This window comes from Chiloscyllium plagiosum, unplaced genomic scaffold (assembly GCF_037043375.1).
Source record: "Chiloscyllium plagiosum isolate Xiang-an unplaced genomic scaffold, Cpla_swu_hap1 HiC_scaffold_10, whole genome shotgun sequence".
In the NCBI taxonomy this organism is placed as follows: Eukaryota; Metazoa; Chordata; class Chondrichthyes; order Orectolobiformes; family Hemiscylliidae; genus Chiloscyllium; species Chiloscyllium plagiosum.
The window spans coordinates 94,070,906-94,091,099 of record NW_028270148.1 but is presented as its reverse complement, the minus strand read 5'-3'; the positions used below and the strand labels follow the sequence as shown (position 1 = coordinate 94,091,099).

At 43.1% G+C, this 20,194-nt stretch overlaps 1 protein-coding gene across 1 annotated transcript; it reads left to right on the top strand.

Annotated features, from left to right (window-relative positions):
- Positions 1–2,750: 2,750 nt before the first annotated feature.
- LOC122545319 (putative G protein-coupled receptor 139) lies at positions 2,751–3,548 on the top strand. The gene has a single exon (XM_043684385.2). The coding sequence runs from the start codon at positions 2,751–2,753 to the stop codon at positions 3,546–3,548; it is 798 nt and encodes a 265-aa protein (XP_043540320.2).
- The last annotated feature ends 16,646 nt before the right edge of the window (positions 3,549–20,194 follow it).

Below are 20,194 nucleotides of genomic sequence, written 5' to 3'. Positions count from 1 at the left end.
GGATATGGGGTGTGTGCAGACACTGCCCATGGAGCGTACCTTGAGATGTTGGCGCCCAATGTCCACGATGGAACAGTGAGGTAGAGTCACCAGGCACCTGCTCTGACTTTCATGTCAGGCATTTCTGGTTTCTAGTTTCTATCCAGCAGGTGGGAGAAGAGAAATTGCAAACCATTGAGGTGAAATTAAATAATAATGAGGGTGATAATGAATGATCATCTATACAAATTGATCTCTCACTGCTCATTGGTTAGAACCCCTTCTCAATGTTCAACATTTAATTGGAAAATGGGAGTTTTTGTCTTGACGTCAAGAAGGTCCTCTCTGGACATCTCAATGGATTATCCAAACGTAGGCCCTCATCATTCAGGGAGGGCTCCAGTCTGTGTAAATAATGTACACAATCCATGGTGATAAATACCTGCAGGGAGATATGGTGGAAATGGTTCATTCTATCCTTACTCTAAGGACAGCTACTGAGCATGTGCAAAAATGGAATGGAGTCCTCACAGGAAGCAGGACGTGAGAAGGATTCCATTCCATTCTCCCAGTTTCTCCATCTCCGTCACATCTGTTCTGATTATTCCACATTCCACCAAGGTACCTCTGACAGGTCTTCCCTTTTATTCAACCGATAACTCCCCACCCCACGGTTGAAAGGGTCCTCGGTCATATATTGAACTCATTTCACACATTTCCACACTAATCCCATCCCCTTCTCTCCCGAGGATTCCCCTTGTCCTCATATTCCACCCTACCAGTGACTGTGTCCATCGCTCACTATTTCCACCCCTTCCAGTCACACCAAACACATCTACCCCACCTCACCATGGGCAACATTCCATTTGAGCTGCTCCATCTACAACACACTGGTCCATTTCTCCGTCACTCCTGTCACACTTTTATCAATCCCTAACCACCCCCTCCCTTCATAAGGAACCCACAGTGTATCTTCCCATGTAATTGCAGAAGGTGTAATACTTGCCCTCTATCCCCTCCCTCCTCACAGCCCGGGGTCCAGAACACACCTTTCCAGGGAACAGCAGATTCCCTTGTACTTCTTTCCATCTGATCTACTGATTTTGCTGCTCACATTGTAGACTCCTTTACGTTAATGAGACTAAACACAGACTGGGTAACTGATTTGAGGAACATTGCTGCTTTGTCCACAAGAATAATCCTGATCTTCTGTTTGTTTGCCATTTTAATGAACCATCTTGCTCCCGTTCTAATGTTACTGTTGAAGACCTGCTGTCATGTTTCAGGGAGGCCCAACACAAGCCTCATTTTCTGCCTCAGTACTTTCCAGCCTTTAGCACTTAACATTGAGTTCAACATTTTCAGACCATGAACTTTGTCCTCCATTTTGATTATACTCCTTCCTCTGTCGTGTCATTCCCAATCCCTCCTCCCTCTGTTCCTTCCTCACTCCATTCCTTCCTGTCTCTGTGTCAGCCTCACTCTGTGATTACTCTCAGCTCAATCTTGTTCATTCACATCTGCCTCTGTTCATAAATCTCTCACCCTGTATCACACCCGCTCATTAGAGATTACATTGTAACAAATTTTCAACGGCAGCTTCCATTCTAAATGTGCACTGAGGAATCTTGTGCAGGTTTGAGAGCACGAGATTATATCCACACACACATGAACACACAGAGACAAAGGTTGTTAGAGTTTGCAGCATCCAACAGGAAGGAGAATCCATGAAATGTTTCTCAAAGGGACAAGGATATGGGGAAAGGAGAGAGAGAAATGGGTGTGAGTGAATCATTCTGACAGGAGCCAGGGCAGGTCTGAGAAGTTCAGTGGTCATTTTCCTGCCTCCAGTTCTATAATTTTAATGTTTCTACTCCAGTGCTTGGCCTGTGGCTTATCGAGTGTCAATAAATCAGTTCTGTTTTTCTTCACCACTATACAATATACTCAGTGATGTAATCTGTTTACTCCAGTGGCTGGAACTAATTACAATGGTTACATAAGCCTCCTGGGCTCAGTGAGTGTCACTCACCTGGATTCATAAATGGCTTCACTGACTGAGTGAGCTCAGAGTGTTAATGAAACCTGTTTGATGCTGAAGGACACTCGAATTCACCACTCAACATGAATCTGGTGGATCTAATGTTTCTGCTCTTTGATATTGAACCCATTTTCTATCCCATCCTTGGGGTCACTGGAGTTCTGTGTGAGTTATTGTAACTGTTGCTGGTTTAACTGCTCTGATAATGTAACTTGTTGGGATAATATTTGCTGCATACTTATACATTTACAGTTTTATTTCAAATGTTGTTGATCATAAACATTCCTGATGTTTATCCTTATTTTATTCACAGTCCAAAAAAAAAATGTGCAGGGTCAGGTGAATTGGCCATGCTAAATTGCCCGTAGTGTTAGGTAAGGGGTAAATGTAGGGGTATGGGTGGGTTTCGCTTCGGCGGGTCAGTGTGGACTTGTTGGGCCGAAGGGCCTGTTTCCACACTGTAATGTAATCTAATGTAATCTAATCTTATATTCTCATTGTTAATTGAGAAACTGACCTATTGATCCATTTGCACAATATCTTCAGCCTGTTTATTTCATGTCAGTTGTACAATAGTAACTTTTTATTGCTTACACTATTTACTCACATTTTCATGGTAAAGTTTGGTGTGACCTTTTTTTTAACATTTACAGCTAACCTAATTGCAATTCTGACACTATCACGAGGGAAGTGTGGTCTTTCTAAAGGTGTCACTTGGTACTTGATCGCTATGGCTGTTGCAGATCTGCTGGTGGTCATTATTCAGGTCATACTGGACAAGATGAATTACTTATATCTACGCATTGTATTCTTCTACTACCCTCCTGGTTGTAGCATCAGAGACGTTATTGGTTCCACAGCTGTAAGTAGCTCAGTCTGGCTCACAGTCACCTTCACCTTTGACCGGATGGTGGCTATTTGTTTCCAGAAACTGAAGAGAAAATTCTGCACCGAGAGAAATGCAGCTGTCATTATCACAACTGTCAGTTTACTGAGTTTATTAAACAAAATACCATTGTATTTTAAATATGAACCATACTATTGCAAAATAACCTATGAATACTTCTACTACCTTGTGTGGCTAGCTTTTGACTGGGGAGATCGTATTTTAACTCCAGTGCTCCCTTTCTTCCTGATCCTGCTGCTCAATGCTGTCACCATCAGACACATCCTTCTGGCTAGTGCAGTCCGCAGGAAGCTGAGAGGACAACAAAACAGGGATAAGCCGAATGATCCAGAAATGAAGAATCGAAGAAGATGCATCATTTTGCTCTTTGCCATATCGGGCAGTTTTATCCTGTTATGGATCACTCGTGTTATAAGTCTCGCAGTTCAAAGAATTACAGGATGGTACATTGGAGTACCAGCTGGATATTGGGTGGGAGATATCATGGGAGCAATGCTTCAGTTATCCAGCTCCTGCACCAACATGTTTATTTACGCAGTCACACAGAGGAAGTTCAGAGAGGAGATGCTGAATACTGTGAAATATCCCTTCATCATTATCCAGAATTCCATTAAACGATAGGAACAAAGCTGGTCAATGTGAGCACGGTCTCTAAAGGAATATTATTGCTCATCTCCAGCTCAGCTGCTGTTGAATCGGTGCTTCCAAAGAGATTTGAAACTGAGAATCAGATTGTTCCTGAACCAGCATTAACAAACCATTCAACACAAGTGTGTTCTGAGGGTATCTGCTCCTGCTCAGTAAAGATCCATAATTATCTTGATCTTCACGTTTGGCCCATTATCAGTTGATGGATATAATGTCAATTTCCACTTCATTTTGTAAAATATTGTCTCTCGCTCAATATAGATCACATTGTCTTATGGTATAATTTTACAATTGAATTGGAGATTATAATATTAAATGCTATTACCATGAATCGGAAGGGTCCATTATAACAGCTGTCATTGAAAACTGGCTCTACCATTGGCTCCATGACTCATGAGTGATAGTCCCTTGCAATAACAGTAAGATCTTAGCTCTGATTAAAACTTCAATTTTCCATAATTCTATTAGTTATAAAATAGTTATAAAAATGGATAGGCCTTGTATAAGACTTAAAGTTCTAAATTGGAGTAAGGCAGGATGGTATGAGCCAGGAACTTTCTCATGAGTAGGGACCAACGATAAATAGAGATATTGAGGCTCTGGTCAAGATTCACACTACACCAGGTGAAAGTCCAACAAGTTTATTTGAAATATAAAACTTTCACAGCGCTGCCCCTTCATCATATCAAGAGCAGACAGCACCCACTGATGGTCAGACAGATCAAAAGATCCATACAAATGGTGTGAGTGGAGTGTTGACAGGCTGAGTATTAGGTCTTTGCAGATGATCAAGAGTGACAGACAGTGTGAGTAAAGTGTCAACAGCTGAACAACAAGTGAAGGGATGATCGATAATCCGATTAACTGAGGTAGAGAGATAATCAAAATGAATCAGAAATCAGGTAGTATTGGAGACAAACCAAACAGCTGGAATAACATGCTGGGTATCAGAGTCACATGCTGACAGTCTAACGAAAGTAACGAGTAATCCAAAACTGTACAAACTAATTAAGCTGGAGAGACCATAGCAAGTTATCAAGGAGATATTTCAAAACAGGACAGTAAGGAAGAGTTTACAGATACAGAACTGTGTAGTGGGGTCACATGTAACACGACATGAACTCAAGATAACTGTTGAGGCCGTCTTCATGGTTATGGAGCTAGGCTATCAGTCTCTGCTTGGCAATTCTGCATCGCTGTGTACCTTGAAGGCCACCACGGATGAAGCTTACCCGAAGATCAGAGGCACAATGTCAAATCAGAACCTCTGCCTTTTACAACCCATTCCTAAGAAAACCAAGGACAATATAACCTTGTTAAAGGAGCAGCATTGTCACAAACACTAGAGGTGATTAATAAGGCTGTGGGTCTATCTAGTGTTCAGTTCACAAAATGCAAGTGATATGGACAGTGAGGATTCTGACTGCAGTGAATAGATAACACCATTATAATGAAATAGGGAATGCATCAATCTTTGCAACTCTTTCAATTACTCAGTCTGTGATTCAATCTGTACCTTTATTAAGTGAAACACTTTGAAGGTCTTAAAGCTAATGTCTGAGCCACTGAGATCACATGAGTCAGCTTCCTGGGTCAGGCTGGAGTACTCTGTTCGATAAACAAAAGGCTGGAAGAACACAGCAAGCCAGGCAGCATCGATAGTTGGAGAAGCCAATGTTTTGGGTATTAACCCCTCTTCAGGGGCCAATAACGTATTCTCTTTTGTCACGGGGTGTGGATGTTGCTGATCTGTTGCCTGGTAAGTCAGCTGCTTGCTGAACCATTTCAGAGTCACCCATATTGCTGTGGACCTGGAATCATGTGTAGACCAGTCCAGGTAAGGATTTCCTCTTCCTGAAGAATGTTAGTGAACCAGATGGGTTTTTACAATAATCTGGTAGCATGGTCACTTTATAGAGGGATGGCCATTATTACCCCAGAGTTTATTAATTAAATTAAAATGTCTCCGAATATTGTGGTGGGATTCGAATCCAGAGCAATAACCTGGATCTCTGAGTTACTCATCGATAACATCATTGATCTGCCACCTCCTCTTCTAACTCAGTATTGACGATGGCCATATAGGATTGAGACCTGGTCATAGAGATTGAGCCAATACTGAATTAAGGGATACTGTGCATTAATGTTAGACTGCACCAGATAATGTTTTGCCTTCTGGGATTGAAAGAATAAAGATATGCTCTTTCTTTCACTTCAAAGACCAGCATGGTGGCTCAGTTGTTAGCATTGCTGCCTCACAACACCAGGGGCCTGGGTTCAATTCCATCTTTGGGTAACTGTCTGTGTGGAGTTTGCACATTATCCTGTGTCTTTGTGAGTTTCCTTTGTGTGTTCCAGTTGTCTCCCACAGTCCAAAGACATATGGGTTGGCCATGCAACATTTCCCTGTAGTGTTGAGGGATGGGTAAATTAGGTGGATTAGCCTTGGGAAATAGAGGCTACAGGGATTGGCTGAGATGCTCTTTGGAGGGTTGGTGTAGACTTGATGGACCCTTCCACACTACAGGGATTCCCTGATAAGGAACATTAATAATGAAATATAGGAGAGGGTGGAGTTAAGGGCTCCGATGGTAGGTTGTCACTGTGGATTGAGGCAGTTTTAATATAACAACGTTTTTTTTTGCCTATATCCTAATAAAACCTCCCAAAGCACTTCAGAGGCATTACCAAACAAAATATGCCATTCAGCCAAGGTACAAAATACATTGAAATGGGCAGAGAGAAAAGAGTAGGTGTTTTTTTTAAGTTGGTAGGTTGTGAATGATGGAGTACTGCAATGATCCAGTGCTGGGACGTCAGTTCTTTGCAAAGAGACAGAGAATTAAATATCCAGGAGCTCCTCTCTCTGCCAATCCCCTGTGAGCTCCTCTCTCGGCCAATCTCCTGCGAGCTCCTCTCTCTGCCAAACCCCTGTGGGCTCCTCCCTCGGCCAATCTCCTGTGAGCTCCTCTCTCGGCCAATCTCCTGTGAGCTCCTCCCTCTACCAATCCCCTGTGAGCTCCTCTCTCTGCCAATCCCCTGTGAGCTCCTCTCTCTGCCAATCCCCTGTTGAAAGGGAAATAGGAAGAAGAGTCTTGAAAAGTACTGTAGGGTTTAATCTTCAAAGGATCACTGAGAATTGGCATAGTTTGCATCATTAACAAAGACAGGAAGGATTTGAAAGGAAGCAACACATTGATATCTGTGATCTGGACTGGTGCCAGAACTGTGTTTCTGATATTTTTGTCCTTCCCATCAGCAAACCTTGTGCATTGTCTCTCTGTCTGTGTTTGTGTTGGCAAAATTACAATAATATTCTGAGCAACCTGTTGGAGCTATGGGCTGACAAGTCTCTGGGTCCAGATGAACATCACCATTGGGTTTTACAAGCGGTTAATGAGAAGGGAGGATACATTGGGGTTAATTTTCCAAGATTCTTGCATTCAGGAAGGTTCCATCAGACTGGAAAGTGAATGCTACTCAATATTAAAATGAGCAAATATCATTTTATTCAAGAAGGGAGGGAAGCAGAAAACTGCATGCCAGTTAGCTAGCCATCTGTCATGAGCATCGTGTTAGATTTAAACACTAAAGAGATTCCAGCTGCACACATCGACAATCCCAAAGAAATTTGGAAAAGCTAAATCAAGGGTTATTGAGGGGTAAACATAGAAACATAGAAACATAGGAGATAGGAGCAGGAGGTGGCCATTTGGCCCATCGAGCCTGCTTTACCATCCATCACGATCATGGCTGATTGTCCAACTCAATAGCCTAATCCTGCTTTCTCTCCATAACCTTTGATCCCATTCGTCCCGAGTGGTATATCTAGCTGCCTCTGGAACAGATGCAATATTTTGGCATTATCTACTTCCTGAGGGAATGAATTCCACAGACCCACCATTCTTTGGATGAAGAAATGTCTCCTCATCTCCGTCCTAAACGGTCCACCCAGAATCCTCAGACTGTCACCCCTGGTTCTGAATGTACCCACCATCAGGAGCATCCTCCCTATATCTGCCCTATCTAGTCCTGTTAGAATTTTATAAGTCCCTGTGAGATCCCCTTCATTCGTCTGAACTCCAGCGAAAATAATCCTAACCCCAGTCTGTGTGTGTGTGTGTGTGTGTGTCTGTCTGTATGTGTGTGTGTGTGTGTGTGGGGGGGAATGTAAGTGTGTGTGTGTGTGTGTAGATTTGGGTATGAAGACTGATCATACCAAAATAAAATTGCCTCATGTGACAAACTGTGAAATAAGAACCTTTTCCAAGTTGAAGCAGTTCCTAGATTTTTCTGGAAACCCAGCTGCAATTGGTGATCATAGGAGAAAAAAATCTGTGTTGATACATTACACTTTGGGATATTTGCTCAGCACAGATCAGTTGGACTGAAGGGTCTGTTTCTGTGCCATATGATTCTGTGACTGTGTCTTCCAACAGTGTTAATGGCACAATATAGTAATGGGTATGAAACACTGTGGTGACATTCAGGCGGGCAGGAAGAGAGGCTCAGCCTGTTTAATCTCTGACTATTGCTACATGAAAGGTTGACATTAGCCACTACTCAGAGAGGAAGGTGGTCATTATCAAAAGCAGAGTTACTATAAACCCTGAAGACAGGTCAGGTTGTAATGACAGCTGCATATTCTCTACAGATAGTTATGATTTATCAAAGTGTACAGACTTCCTCCCCGGCACTAACTCTAACAACAAGAGAGAGCTCCCATTTAAATTCAAAGTTACAAGTCCCTCTCCTGCAGGTGAATGGTTTAATCTGTATTTCACAAGTCCATATATCTCCCCATGTTTGAGCTACATCCTTCTCATCCCAAGCCTGCCTCATCTCTGTCCGATAGAGTCTCACAAACAAAATGTACCTTGGTCACCACGACAACTTGAGAGAGGGAAAGCACCTCATATAAAAGAGAATGGAGGTTATTTTGACCAAAAGGTGTTAAAAATCTGGTGTGTAAATAAAAATGCGTGTTTGAAAGTGTATGTTTGGCCTGTGGTTTTCAGTCAAATTGATGGTTTTCCTGTTGCAGTCCTTCCTGTAGGCGCGAACATTGACAGCTGCAGGTTTCGGTCTGAAGTGCTGATTAGGTACAATCTTCTCCGAGCTGTAGATTTAACCCAACGTCCACTGAAGGGATGGAATGTGCTCCTGGACAACAAAATAAAAGAGGAAAACAAAATGAAAGTATTTTAAGGGGAGCCCCCGGGGACAGGTGATTGGGAATGTACAAACTGGAAGACAGAACTTGAGCAAAAGAGAGGAGAGATGGAAGAAAGAGGGCGATGTGTGGGAAGGTTCTGAGACCTTACAGGAAACAGCGGAAGTGAAATCAGAGTCAAGACAGAGATGAATTGTGAGGAAACAATTCAAAAGAGAGAGAATAAAATGAGTTGGTAACAGAGTTACAGGATGGACTAATTGACGGTGAGGGTGATAAAGGAACAGCAAGCTCAGAGAGAAACAGAAAAGGGTGGGGCTGGGATAATATTTCCACAGAGCTCCTCCCACTGGGTCTGTAAGGTGGCTGGCAGAAGACAAACCTTTGAATGATTTACATCCTGAAGCTGACAGCTCCTGGCTCAGTCATTCCATGCTCAGTGAAGGTTGGTCACATGATTGGGAAGGAGAGCTCCTGATGTCCTGCTCAAACTTGAGTGAAAGACGGGCAGAAACCTTGTGTCTAACAGCTGCTTCTCACTGTCCTTTAGATGGCGCCACACACTCAACTCCCCACATCAAATAAAAAGGAAACAAAGCCCATTTCTGATTGGCCAGAATAGAAGCCAAACTCTTGACAATTTCTTGATGGCAATATCATCTCTGAAGACAGGTGTTCACAGAATCAGCCACCGTCTCCCCTTACTTCACTCTCACACGACATTAGTGGGAGTGGAGGTTGTGAGGCTGGTAAAGTAGGAAGGTGCTGCAATGGGGTAGTGCCCTATTGCTGTGCTGCCACCATTGAAGTTTCCCAATGACTGGGTTTCAGACCAGCTACCATCACCATGGATACAGGCAGCAATTTGTACAATGAAGGTAACAGTTGTGGACCAGTGTAAGGACCATGATGCAATGGTGGGACAGACTCGATGGGCTGAATGGCCTAATTCAGCTCCTATATCTTGTGGTCTCATGACCTGCTGCCATTTTTCAGATTGTGAAGCAAATCCAGATCATGTTGTGAGCAACCACCAGCTTCAGGGAGATGGCTTCCTTGTGGTAACTTTGTGTGGGAAAGGGTGGGATGGAGGGTATCAGTGCTGGAGGTACCTTGGTCCGAACAGGAGGTCTCCATTTAACCCTCCCAGAGGTGTTTCTGCTCCGTCCAATGGCGCATACACCCCTCCTTAACCTCCTCAAGTCTAATACTGTCTTAATTGTCTGAGGGTTGCTCCAATTTGAGATACCCTCAAGGTCTGCCCCTTCCCTCTCCCGGGGACACTGCTGTGGGGTCACAGCCATCAGCCCCTGGTACATTGGGGAGAATCAGGAAGCCATTAGCTCCATTTTGGGGATGAAGAGCTTGCCCAGGCTAATGAAGAGTCCGCCTGTGGTAAACCCAGCAGCCCCAGGGTCACTGCAGCAAGACCGGGCTTCGAATTCACTCTTCGACCTGACACTGAGGGTCAGTGTAAAACATAGACCGCCGTCTCCAAGCACAGGCACTGCATTCCAAAAGGGAGATATAGTCACAGATGGAAAGGGAGACAGGAAAGGAGAAGGGGGTAGAGAATATTTAGTGTTCACCATGAGAGGCTGTAGCACTAAAAGGCAGATGTGAGTGAAGACATCATAATGAACTTGGTACCAAGAAATGAACAAGTGACAGTGAAATGTTGGAGTAAATGTCACCAAGTGAATATCATGAGAAATGAAGGGAAAGTTTATGTTTGTTTTTTGCATTCTCAAACTAATTAGGAGAGTGACTGAGGTGATGCAAAATGATTTGCAAGGAGTACGTCCTTGAAAGAGAAAGTGGAAAAGTGATTATGTTGAGTGAAACTAATCCTTTTGTTATACCAAAACAAACATGTGAAGTTCAAATACTCCACTGAATCCATTCATTCTGGCTTGTTTCTGTACATCCACAAATGGCCACAAGAGGGCACTAAGAACATAAGAGCTCGGAGCAGGAGTAGACAATGCAGCCCCTTGAGCCTGCTCCGCCATTTAATACCATCATGGCTGCTCTCATCTCGGACTCAACTACACTTCCCTGCTCACTCCCCGTAACCCTTCACCCCATTACCAATTAAAAATGTGTCTGTCTCCTCCTTAAATCAGTATCCAGCCTTCCATAGTGGATTTCACAGATTCATGATACTTTGAGAGGGGTAACTTATCATTATCTTTAATTTAAATCTGCTGTCCCTTATCCAAACGCTCTTGTTTGAGATTGCCCCAAAGACAAAATATCTACAGCTGCTTCATCAATCCTCTTCAATATCTTATCTACCTCAATTAAATCTCCTCTCATTCTTCTAAGCTCCACAGCATGTTGGTTAAATTGATCAATCTCTCATTATCTTTGGAATCAATCTGGTTAATCTCCTCTGAAGTACCTCCAACCACATCCTTCCTCAATTAAGAGAGGCAAAACTTATGCAATACCCCAGGTACAGTCTCACTAATGTCTTCGAGAAGAGAACACCTACACTACAGAAACAGGCTACTTGGCCCAACAAGCCCACACCGACCCACATCCCACCAGACCTATCCCTTTACCCTATCATCCTACATTTCCACTGACTAATGCACCGAACCTGCACATCTTTGGACTGTGGGAGGAAACCGGAGCACCCAGAGGAAATTCGCACAGACACAGGGAGAACGTGCAAATTCCACTCAGATGGTCGCCCGAGGCTGGAATCAAACCTGGGACCATGGCTCTGTGAGGCTGCAGTGCTACCCACTGAGCCCCCGTCCCCTCCATCTTGTATAGTTGCAGCAATACTTTCCCTACTTTGATACTCTATACCTTTAGCAATAAATGCCAAAATTCTATTTACCTTCCTTATTACCTGCTGTACCGCATATTAATTTCTTGAGATTCATGCACAAGGACACCCAGATCCATCTGCACTGAAACTCTCTAAAGTTTCTCACCATTTAGATAATAGGTTGATTTTCTATTCTTCTGACCAAATTGGTTATTTTCACACTTATTCACATTAAACCTCATTTGCCAAACTTTGGCTCATTCACCAAAACTATTCATATCCAATTATAAATTCCTTATTTTATAATTACTTTCTTACTTATTTTAGAGCCATCTGAAAATTTGGATTGAGTACTTTTTAACTCAACATCCAAGTCATTAGTATAGATTGTACACGGTTGGAGTCTGAGGACTGAATCCTGGGCATCTTGCCAACCAGAAAACGACCCATTTATCTGGAGTCTCAGCTTTCTGTTGGTGAGCCAATCCTCTGTGTGAGCGAATAAATTACCCCTAACCCCACGTGATCTTACCTTGTATGTTAACCTTTTGTGTGGCACTGTATCAAATTGCCTTCTGGAAAGAAATGGTCGTGTGAGGGAACCTTGGTTGACGAGGGAGGTTGAATGTCTTGTAAAGAGGAAGAAGGAAGCTTACATAAGGTTGAGGAAACAGGGTTCAGACAGAGCAGTGGAGGGATACAGGATAGCCAGAAGGGACCTGAAGAAAGGGATTAGGAGAGCCAAGAGAGGGCATGAAAAATCTTTGGTGGATAGGATCAAGGATAACCCAAAGGCATTTTATGCGTATGTGAGAAACATGAAAATGACGAGAACGAGGGTAGGTCCAATCAAGGACATTAGTGGGAGACTGTGTGTTGAGTCGGAAGAGATAGGAGAGGTCTTGAATGAGTACTTTTCTTCAGTATTTACGAATGAGAGGAACCGTATTGTTGAAGAGGTGAGTGTGAAACGGACTTGTAAGCTAGAGGAGATAGATGTTAGGAAGGAAGATGTGTTGGACATTTTGAACAACTTGAGGATAGACAAGTCCCCCGGGCCTGATGGGATATATTCTAGGATTATGTGGGAAACAAGAGAGGAAATTGCAGTACCGTTGGCAATGATCTTTTCATCTTCACTGTCAACGGGTTTGGTACCAGGGGACTGGAGAGTGGCGAATGTTGTGCCCCTGTTCAAAAAAGGGAATAGGGATAACCCCGGGAATTACAGGCCAGTTAGTCTTACTTCGGTGGTCGATAAAGTAATGGAAAGGGTACTGAGGGATAGGATTTATGAGTATCTGGAAAGGCACTGCTTGATTAGGGACAGCCAACATGGATTTGTGAAGGGTCGGTCTTGCCTTACAAGTCTGTTTGAATTCTTTGAGGAGGTGACCAAGCATGTGGATGAGGGTAGAGCAGTGGATGTAGTATACATGGATTTTAGTAAGGCATTTGATAAGGTTCCCCATGGTCGGCTTCTGCGGAAAGTCAGGAAGCATGGGATAGAGGGAAATTTGGCCAAGTGGATAGAAAACTGGCTAACCGGTCGAAGTCAGAGAGTGGTGGTAGATGGTAAATATTCAGCCTGGAGCCCAGTTACAAGTGGAGTTCCGCAGGGATCAGTTCTGGGTCCTCTGCTGTTCGTAATTTTTATTAATGACTTGGATGAGGGAGTCGAAGGGTGGGTCAGTAAATTTGCAGATGATACGAAGATTGGTGGAGTTGTGGATAGTGAGGAGGGCTCTTGTCAGCTGCAAAGGGACTTGGATATGATGCAGAGCTGGTCTGAGGAGTGGCAGATGGAGTTCAACCCTGCCAAGTGTGAGGTTGTCCATTTTGGAAAGACAAATAAGAATGTGGAATACAGGGTTAACGGTAGGGTTCTTAGTGTGGTGGAGGAACAGAGGGATCTTGGGGTCTATGTTCATAGGTCTTTGAAAGTTGCCACTTAGGTGGATAGAGCTTGTAAGAAGGCCTATGGTGTATTAGCGTTTATTAGCAGAGGGATTGAATTCAAGAGTCGTGAAGTGATGTTGCAACTGTACAGGACTTTGGTTAGGCCACATTTGGAGTACTGTGTAGTTCTGGTCACCTCACTTCAGGAAAGATGTGGAAGCTTTGGAGAGGGTGCAGAGAAGATTTACCAGGATGTTGCCTGGAATGGAGAATAGGTCGTACGAGGATAGGTTGAGAGTGCTAGGCCTTTTCTCATTGGAACGGCGAAGGATGAGTGGTGACTTGATAGAGGTGTATAAGATGATCAGAGGACTAGATAGAGTAGACAGTCAGAAACCTTTTCCCTGGGTACAAGAGAGTGTTACAAGGGGACATAAATTTAAGGTGAAGGGTGGAAGGTATAGGGGAGATGTCAGTGGTGGGTTCTTTACCCAGAGAGTGGTGGGGGCATGGAATGCGCTGCTTGTGGGAGTGGCAGAGTCAGAACCTTTGGTGACCTTTAAGCGGCAATTGGATAGGTACATGGATGGGTGCTTAAGCTAGGACAAATGTTCGGCACAACATCGTGGGCCGAAGGGCCTGTTCTGTGCTGTATTGTTCTATGTTCTATGTTCTAAGTCCAGATACCGACAGGATCCCCATTCTCCACTTTGCTTGTTACATCTTCAAAGATCATCAGCAAATTAGTCAAACATAGTTTATTCTTCATAAAACCATGCTGACTGTAATAGATTGTATTTCGACTTTCCTAATGTCCTGTTATTACTTCCTTTATAATGGAGTCAATTACTCAGCTGCACATGTTAAACTAATTGCTCGAGAGTTAGCTACTTTCTGCCTACCTCCTGTTGTGAATAAAGGTGCTCTAGTAGCATTTTCCAACCAACTGAAACTTTGCCTGCATCCAGAGAGTTTTGGAAAATTATACCCAGTGGATCCACGATCTCTGTTGCCACTTCCTTTAAGACCCGAGGAGGACCCCACTCAGCCTGGGTACTTGGCTGGCTTCAATCCCAATATTTTCCCTCGTGATGGTGATTGTTCTAAGTCCCTCCCTGTCTATAACCTCTGCATTACCTGTTACTACTGAAATGGCACTAGTGTCCTTCACAGTGGAAGGTGAAGCAAAATATTAACTTAGTGTCTCTGCCATTTCTGTTTTCCCCAGGATTAACTCCCCAGCCTCACCCTCCAAGGGACCAACAATCACTTTAGCTACTCTCTTCCCTTTTTATATTTGTAGATGTTTTTGCTTTTTTAAAATATTGTGTTTGTTTTCCTTCATAATTACATTTTCATCAACTTTGTTGATCTTTAAAACATTACCAAACTGTTCTACTGACCCTTACTTCATGAAAAAGTTGCGGAATGTTCAACATTCCTTTTCTTTCATAACTGCTGTTTAGTAATCCTTTGTTGATCTTTAAAGGCTTCCAAAATATCACTTCATGAAAACGTTGCAGAGTGTTCAACATTCCTTTCAACACACAGAGCTCTTTTATTTATTCACAAGTCTAACTGAACCATGGGATTTTTGTTTCTAAGAGAATAATACCTTTCTTGAATCCAAACTTTCTGAATTAGGGGGGAGTTCCTTGGCCCAGTTGAGCCTGATTCTGAAATGGTTTCTCCAACAAGGAGTGACTTGGCCTTGACTGTCTCCTAAAACTTCCACTTCATCAGATGTGACTGTCTGACTGACTCCAATCTGCTCCAGGCTCCGGGGCAACTTGCTGTTGGAGTAACTATGATCTAACAATCCAATTCAACACATTAATTTGGTTCTGCTCAACTTCTTTCTTTTTGAGAACTTATGGAAGTCGATTATACTCTATTTGTACAAACCTAACCTTCCATGGCAAGACGGGTTGACCAAATATCTTTGAAAACCATATATTTCCGTTCACCTTCCTGGTAGGCCCTTCAACCTCCTGTCCATCATTCTCCCCCTGTCATCACTGTCTTTCTGTTGTCTTGTTTTGTGGACTGACTGCACTAAAGATGGGCACAGCAATCAAAACCATATTCGAGACTGTCAAACAAGCGATACAGTTGGCTTTCTAGAAGTAGATGCATAAAGTGCATTATGATAAATTTAAACATTGTGAGTTTGTGATTCAATAACAGCTGACATTTATTTCAATAACAGCAAAACACTGCAGATGCTGAAAATCTGAAACAAACACAGGATGCTGGAGAGACTCTAAGGCTGTGCCCTCAGCTCTGAATCTCTCCTCCCAATGGAAACATCTTCCCAACATCTACTCTGTCCAGGACATTCAGTAAACTGTACGTTTCAATTAGACTCCCCATCATCCTTCTACGCTCCATCGAGTATTGACCCAGTGTCCTCAAATGTTCCTCATATGTTAAGCTTTTCATTCCTGGCATCATTCTCATGAACCTCCTCTGAACATGCTCCAGGGCCAGTATATCCTTCATGAGATATGGGGCCCAAAACTGCACACGATATTCCAAATGTGATTTGACCAGAGGTTTATAGAGCCTCAGAAGTACATCCCTGTTTTTATATTCAAGTCCTCTCAAATTAAATGCCATCATTGCATTTGCATTCCTAACTCCTGACACAACCTGCAAGTTTACCCCGAGAGAATCCTGGACTAGAACTCCCAAGTCTCTTTGCACTTCAGACTTCTGAATTTTCTCCCCATTTAGAAAATGATACTCTTGATCAAGCCCTGGAGTTTTATTCACCTTTGAACCTTTTAAGACCTCCAGCACTGCCTCTTCTGTAATGTTTTCAATGCATCAATATTTATTTCCCCAAGTTCTCAAGCTCCATGTCTTTCTCCACAATAACCACTGAAACAAAATATTCATTAAGTGACTCTGCCATCTCCTGTACTTGATCTTTAAGGGGCTCCATTACCACACTATTTGCTCTTTAAGCCTTAATATTCTTGTAGAAAATGTTTGGATAATTTTAACCTTATCTGTCACGATTATTTCATATCCCCTTTCTATCCTCCTGATTTCCCTCTTAAGAATGCCCCTGCACCCCTTATACACTTCAAGGCTGACTTGATCCCAGTTGTCTCTACCTGATACATGCCTCCTTCACATTCTTGACCAGACTCTCGATGCCCCTATTCATCCCGTGTTCCCTACTGCTGCCAGCCTTACCCTTCACTCTAACACGATCAGACTGTTTCTGAACTCTCAGTATCTCACCTTTGAGCCTCTCACTTGCCAGATTGTCCTTTACCTGACAACAGTCTACACCAATCAGCTTTTGAAAGTTTTTGTCTTGTACCATCAATATTGACTTACACTAATTTAGAACTGTAACTTTGGAACAAGGCCTATCCTTTCCCATAACGATTTTAAAACTCATAGAATTATGGGGAGCTACAGCTGTAATCAGAGCTAAGATCTGACTATTGTGTATTGCAAGATACCATCACTCACAAGTCAGAGAGCCAGTTTTAGGTGATGATTCTGTTATTATTATCCCTTCTAAATCATGTTAATGGCATTCATAAATACAATCTCCAATTCAATTGCTCTTGTATAATTACAGCATAAGAAAACGTGACATGTATTGCACTAGAAACATTATTTAAAAATGAAGTGAAAATTTACATTATGTTCCCCAAATGTTAATGGGCCAAGTGTTAATGGATCTTCACTGACCAGGAGCAGATGCCCTAAGAACACACTTGTGTTAAATAATTTATTCAACTTGAGGAACAACCTGATTCTCATTTTCAAATCTCTTTGCACGTGCTGCCTCAACAGCAGCTGGGCTGGAGATGAACAATAATATTCCTTTCCGGACCGTGCTTATATTGAACAGCTTTGTTCCCATCGTTTAATGGAATTCTGGATAATGATGAAGGGATATTTCACAGTATTCAGCATCTCCTCTCTGAGCTTCCTCTGTGTGACTGCGTAAATAAATGTGTTGGTGCAGGAGCTGGATAACTGAAGCATTGTCCCCATGCGATCTCCCACCCAATATCCAGCTGCTGCTCCACTACACCACCCAGTAATTCGCTGAATCGTGAGAGTTATGACACGAGTGATCCATGACAGGATAAAACTGCCCGATATGGCAAAGAGCAAAATGATGGATCTTCTTCGATTCTTCATTTCTGGATCATTCGGCTTATCTCCGTTTTGTTGACCTCTCAGCTTCCTGCGGACTGCACCATCCAGAAGGATGTGTCTGATGGTTACAGCATTGAGCAGCAGGATCAGGAAGAAAGGGAACACTGGAGTTAAAATATGATCTCCCCAGTCAAAAGCTGTCCACACAGGATAGTAGCAGTATTCATAGGTTATTTTGCAATAGTATGGTTCATATTTAAAATACAATGGGATTTTGATGAATACACTCAGTAAACTGACAGTTGTGATAATGACAGCTGCATTTCTCTCAGTGCAGAATTTCCTCTTCAGTTTCTGGAAACAAATAGCCACCATCCGGTCAAAGGTGAAGGTGACTGTGAGCCAGACTGAGCTACTTACAGCTGTGGAACCAATAACGTCTCTGATGCTACAACCAGGAGGGTAGGAGAAGAATACAATGCTTGGATATGAGCGATTCAGCTTGTCCAGTATGACCTGAATAAGGACAACCAGCAGATCTGCTCCAGCCATAGCAATCAGGTACAAGTTGACACCTTTAGAAAGACCACACTTCCTTCCCGATAGTGTCACAATTGCGATTAGGTTAGCTGTAAATGTTAAAAAAGGTCATAGAAAATCTTACCATGAAAATGTGTAAATAGTGTAAACAATAAAAAAAAACAATTTTACACTTGACCTTAAATAAACATGGTGGATATATTGACCAAATGGATCAACAGTTCAGTTACTCAATGGACTATAAAAATATTACTTTTGCAAAAATATAAGTCTAATTTTTTTTCAAGAAGTGCAAGTTATATCAAGTGTTTTGCTGAGTTTCTTGCCTAGATGCCCCATGTCTTTTCCCTTCATATCTTACCAAAGGGACCTCATTAACGGCCCACTCCACTCCAAGTGCATCGCTCACATTCAATTCTATCCATTACATCCATGTTCCCTGAAAGAGTTGGCACTCACTGGATATCCACATAATGATCGGCATCACTCGTGCCGATGCCAACTTTAAAATCCTACAGTGCACCTGGGCAAGCACTGTAAGGCCTGAACTGTCCTGCATGGTGACTGAGAAAGAGAACCATTGGTTTGCCCCTGGTCTGGCAGGCATGGGGAAATGGGTACTCCAGTTTGTGGGCAGGAACCTGGAGCTCCTGCTGGATGGGGTGATTCAGACACAGAATACCTTCTTCCTCTACAAACACCAACAGCAGTGGGCATGACAGCAACCCAAGCCAGCCTGGGCTGTGATTACCACCCAGGTCAGTGCAGTCTCAGCAGTATGAAGAACTGACTATCAGTGTAAGGAGATGGTCCTTCTCCACTCTGCCAACCTGCCACCATCTTCTCTCCTCTATCTCACACTCACTCTATCTCTGATCCTGTCTCTCCTTCTGAAATGGTCCAATGCTCCCACTCACAGTGTTCCCTGCAACATCTTCCCTCACTCACTCTCACTCTCCCTAACCCCCAACACCACTTGCCCTTGGCACGGCCTCCTCACTTACTCGGGTCACCTTCCCACCTCCACCAAATGTCACAGCTGTCCCACCACTTTCAGCTCCCTTCATCCCTTCCTCTCTCTCACTCCAGGAGGAAAACAGCACTCAATAAGGCAGAAAGCATCAGGGCAGATGGTGGGCTGTCAGACATTCAACTCCTCATCCCCCTGTGAGGATAAGACCCTGACTGTCTGACTGATCATGTCCAAACCTCTGGACTAGTATCAGAGGCTGCCCTTGATTTACTCTGTGAGTGAAGTCTATCTCATTTGTCTTGACTGAAGATGCTGACACCCATGACAAATTTTCTGCCTTTGTGTCTGAGCTCAACGGCAAGGCAAGGCAATCGGAATCAGGGGATGCTACAAACGTTCACTCACCGAATGAGGGCAGCTCCAACAACACTCAAGAATCCCAACACCATTCAGGACGATGCAGCCCGTGTGATAGGCACTTCATCCACTTCCTTCTGCACTGACTCCATTGGCAGAGGGACAGCAGTGTGTACCATCTACAGATGGATTATAATAACTCACCAAGACCCCTCAGACAGCACCAAGGGTGATGATAATGTCACCTACAATTTTCCCTCCAAGCCATTACTATCCCGACGTGGATCTAATTCGCTGTTCTTTCTCTGTCACAATCCTGGAAATCCATTCCTCCATAATCTGCACAGGCTCAGCAGATCAGGAAGGCAGCTCAACACCACCTTCTCAAGAATGGTTAGAGATGGGCAATAAACACTGGTCCAGTCAGTGACCTGTCACATCCTCATAAAGAATATTTAAAAATACAGTGATCCTTCACAGGGTGTGAGGAGCTTCAGGATGTTCTGATGGTGTAAAAGGCCTGACATAGTCCATTCCTGAGGGCAATTCTTTGGTGTGAGAGAGCACACGTTCCATTGCAGTGAAGGTGCATCTCCCCACTTTGCTTCAATGCACAAAACAACATCCAAATACAATGCATCCTGTCTTGTATTCCAAGACTGAAGCTTGGAACGATATGAAATAGGTTTCTTGAAATCAGTAAAAATATACTTACCTCAGATTTAATTCCTGAAATAAATTGAATGCACAGAATTTAATTGAAG

Excerpts from the sequence above, each read along its gene's own strand:
- LOC122545319 (XM_043684385.2), top strand. The coding sequence starts at position 2,751 with ATGGCTGTTGCAGATCTGCTGGTGGTCATTATTCAGGTCATACTGGAC.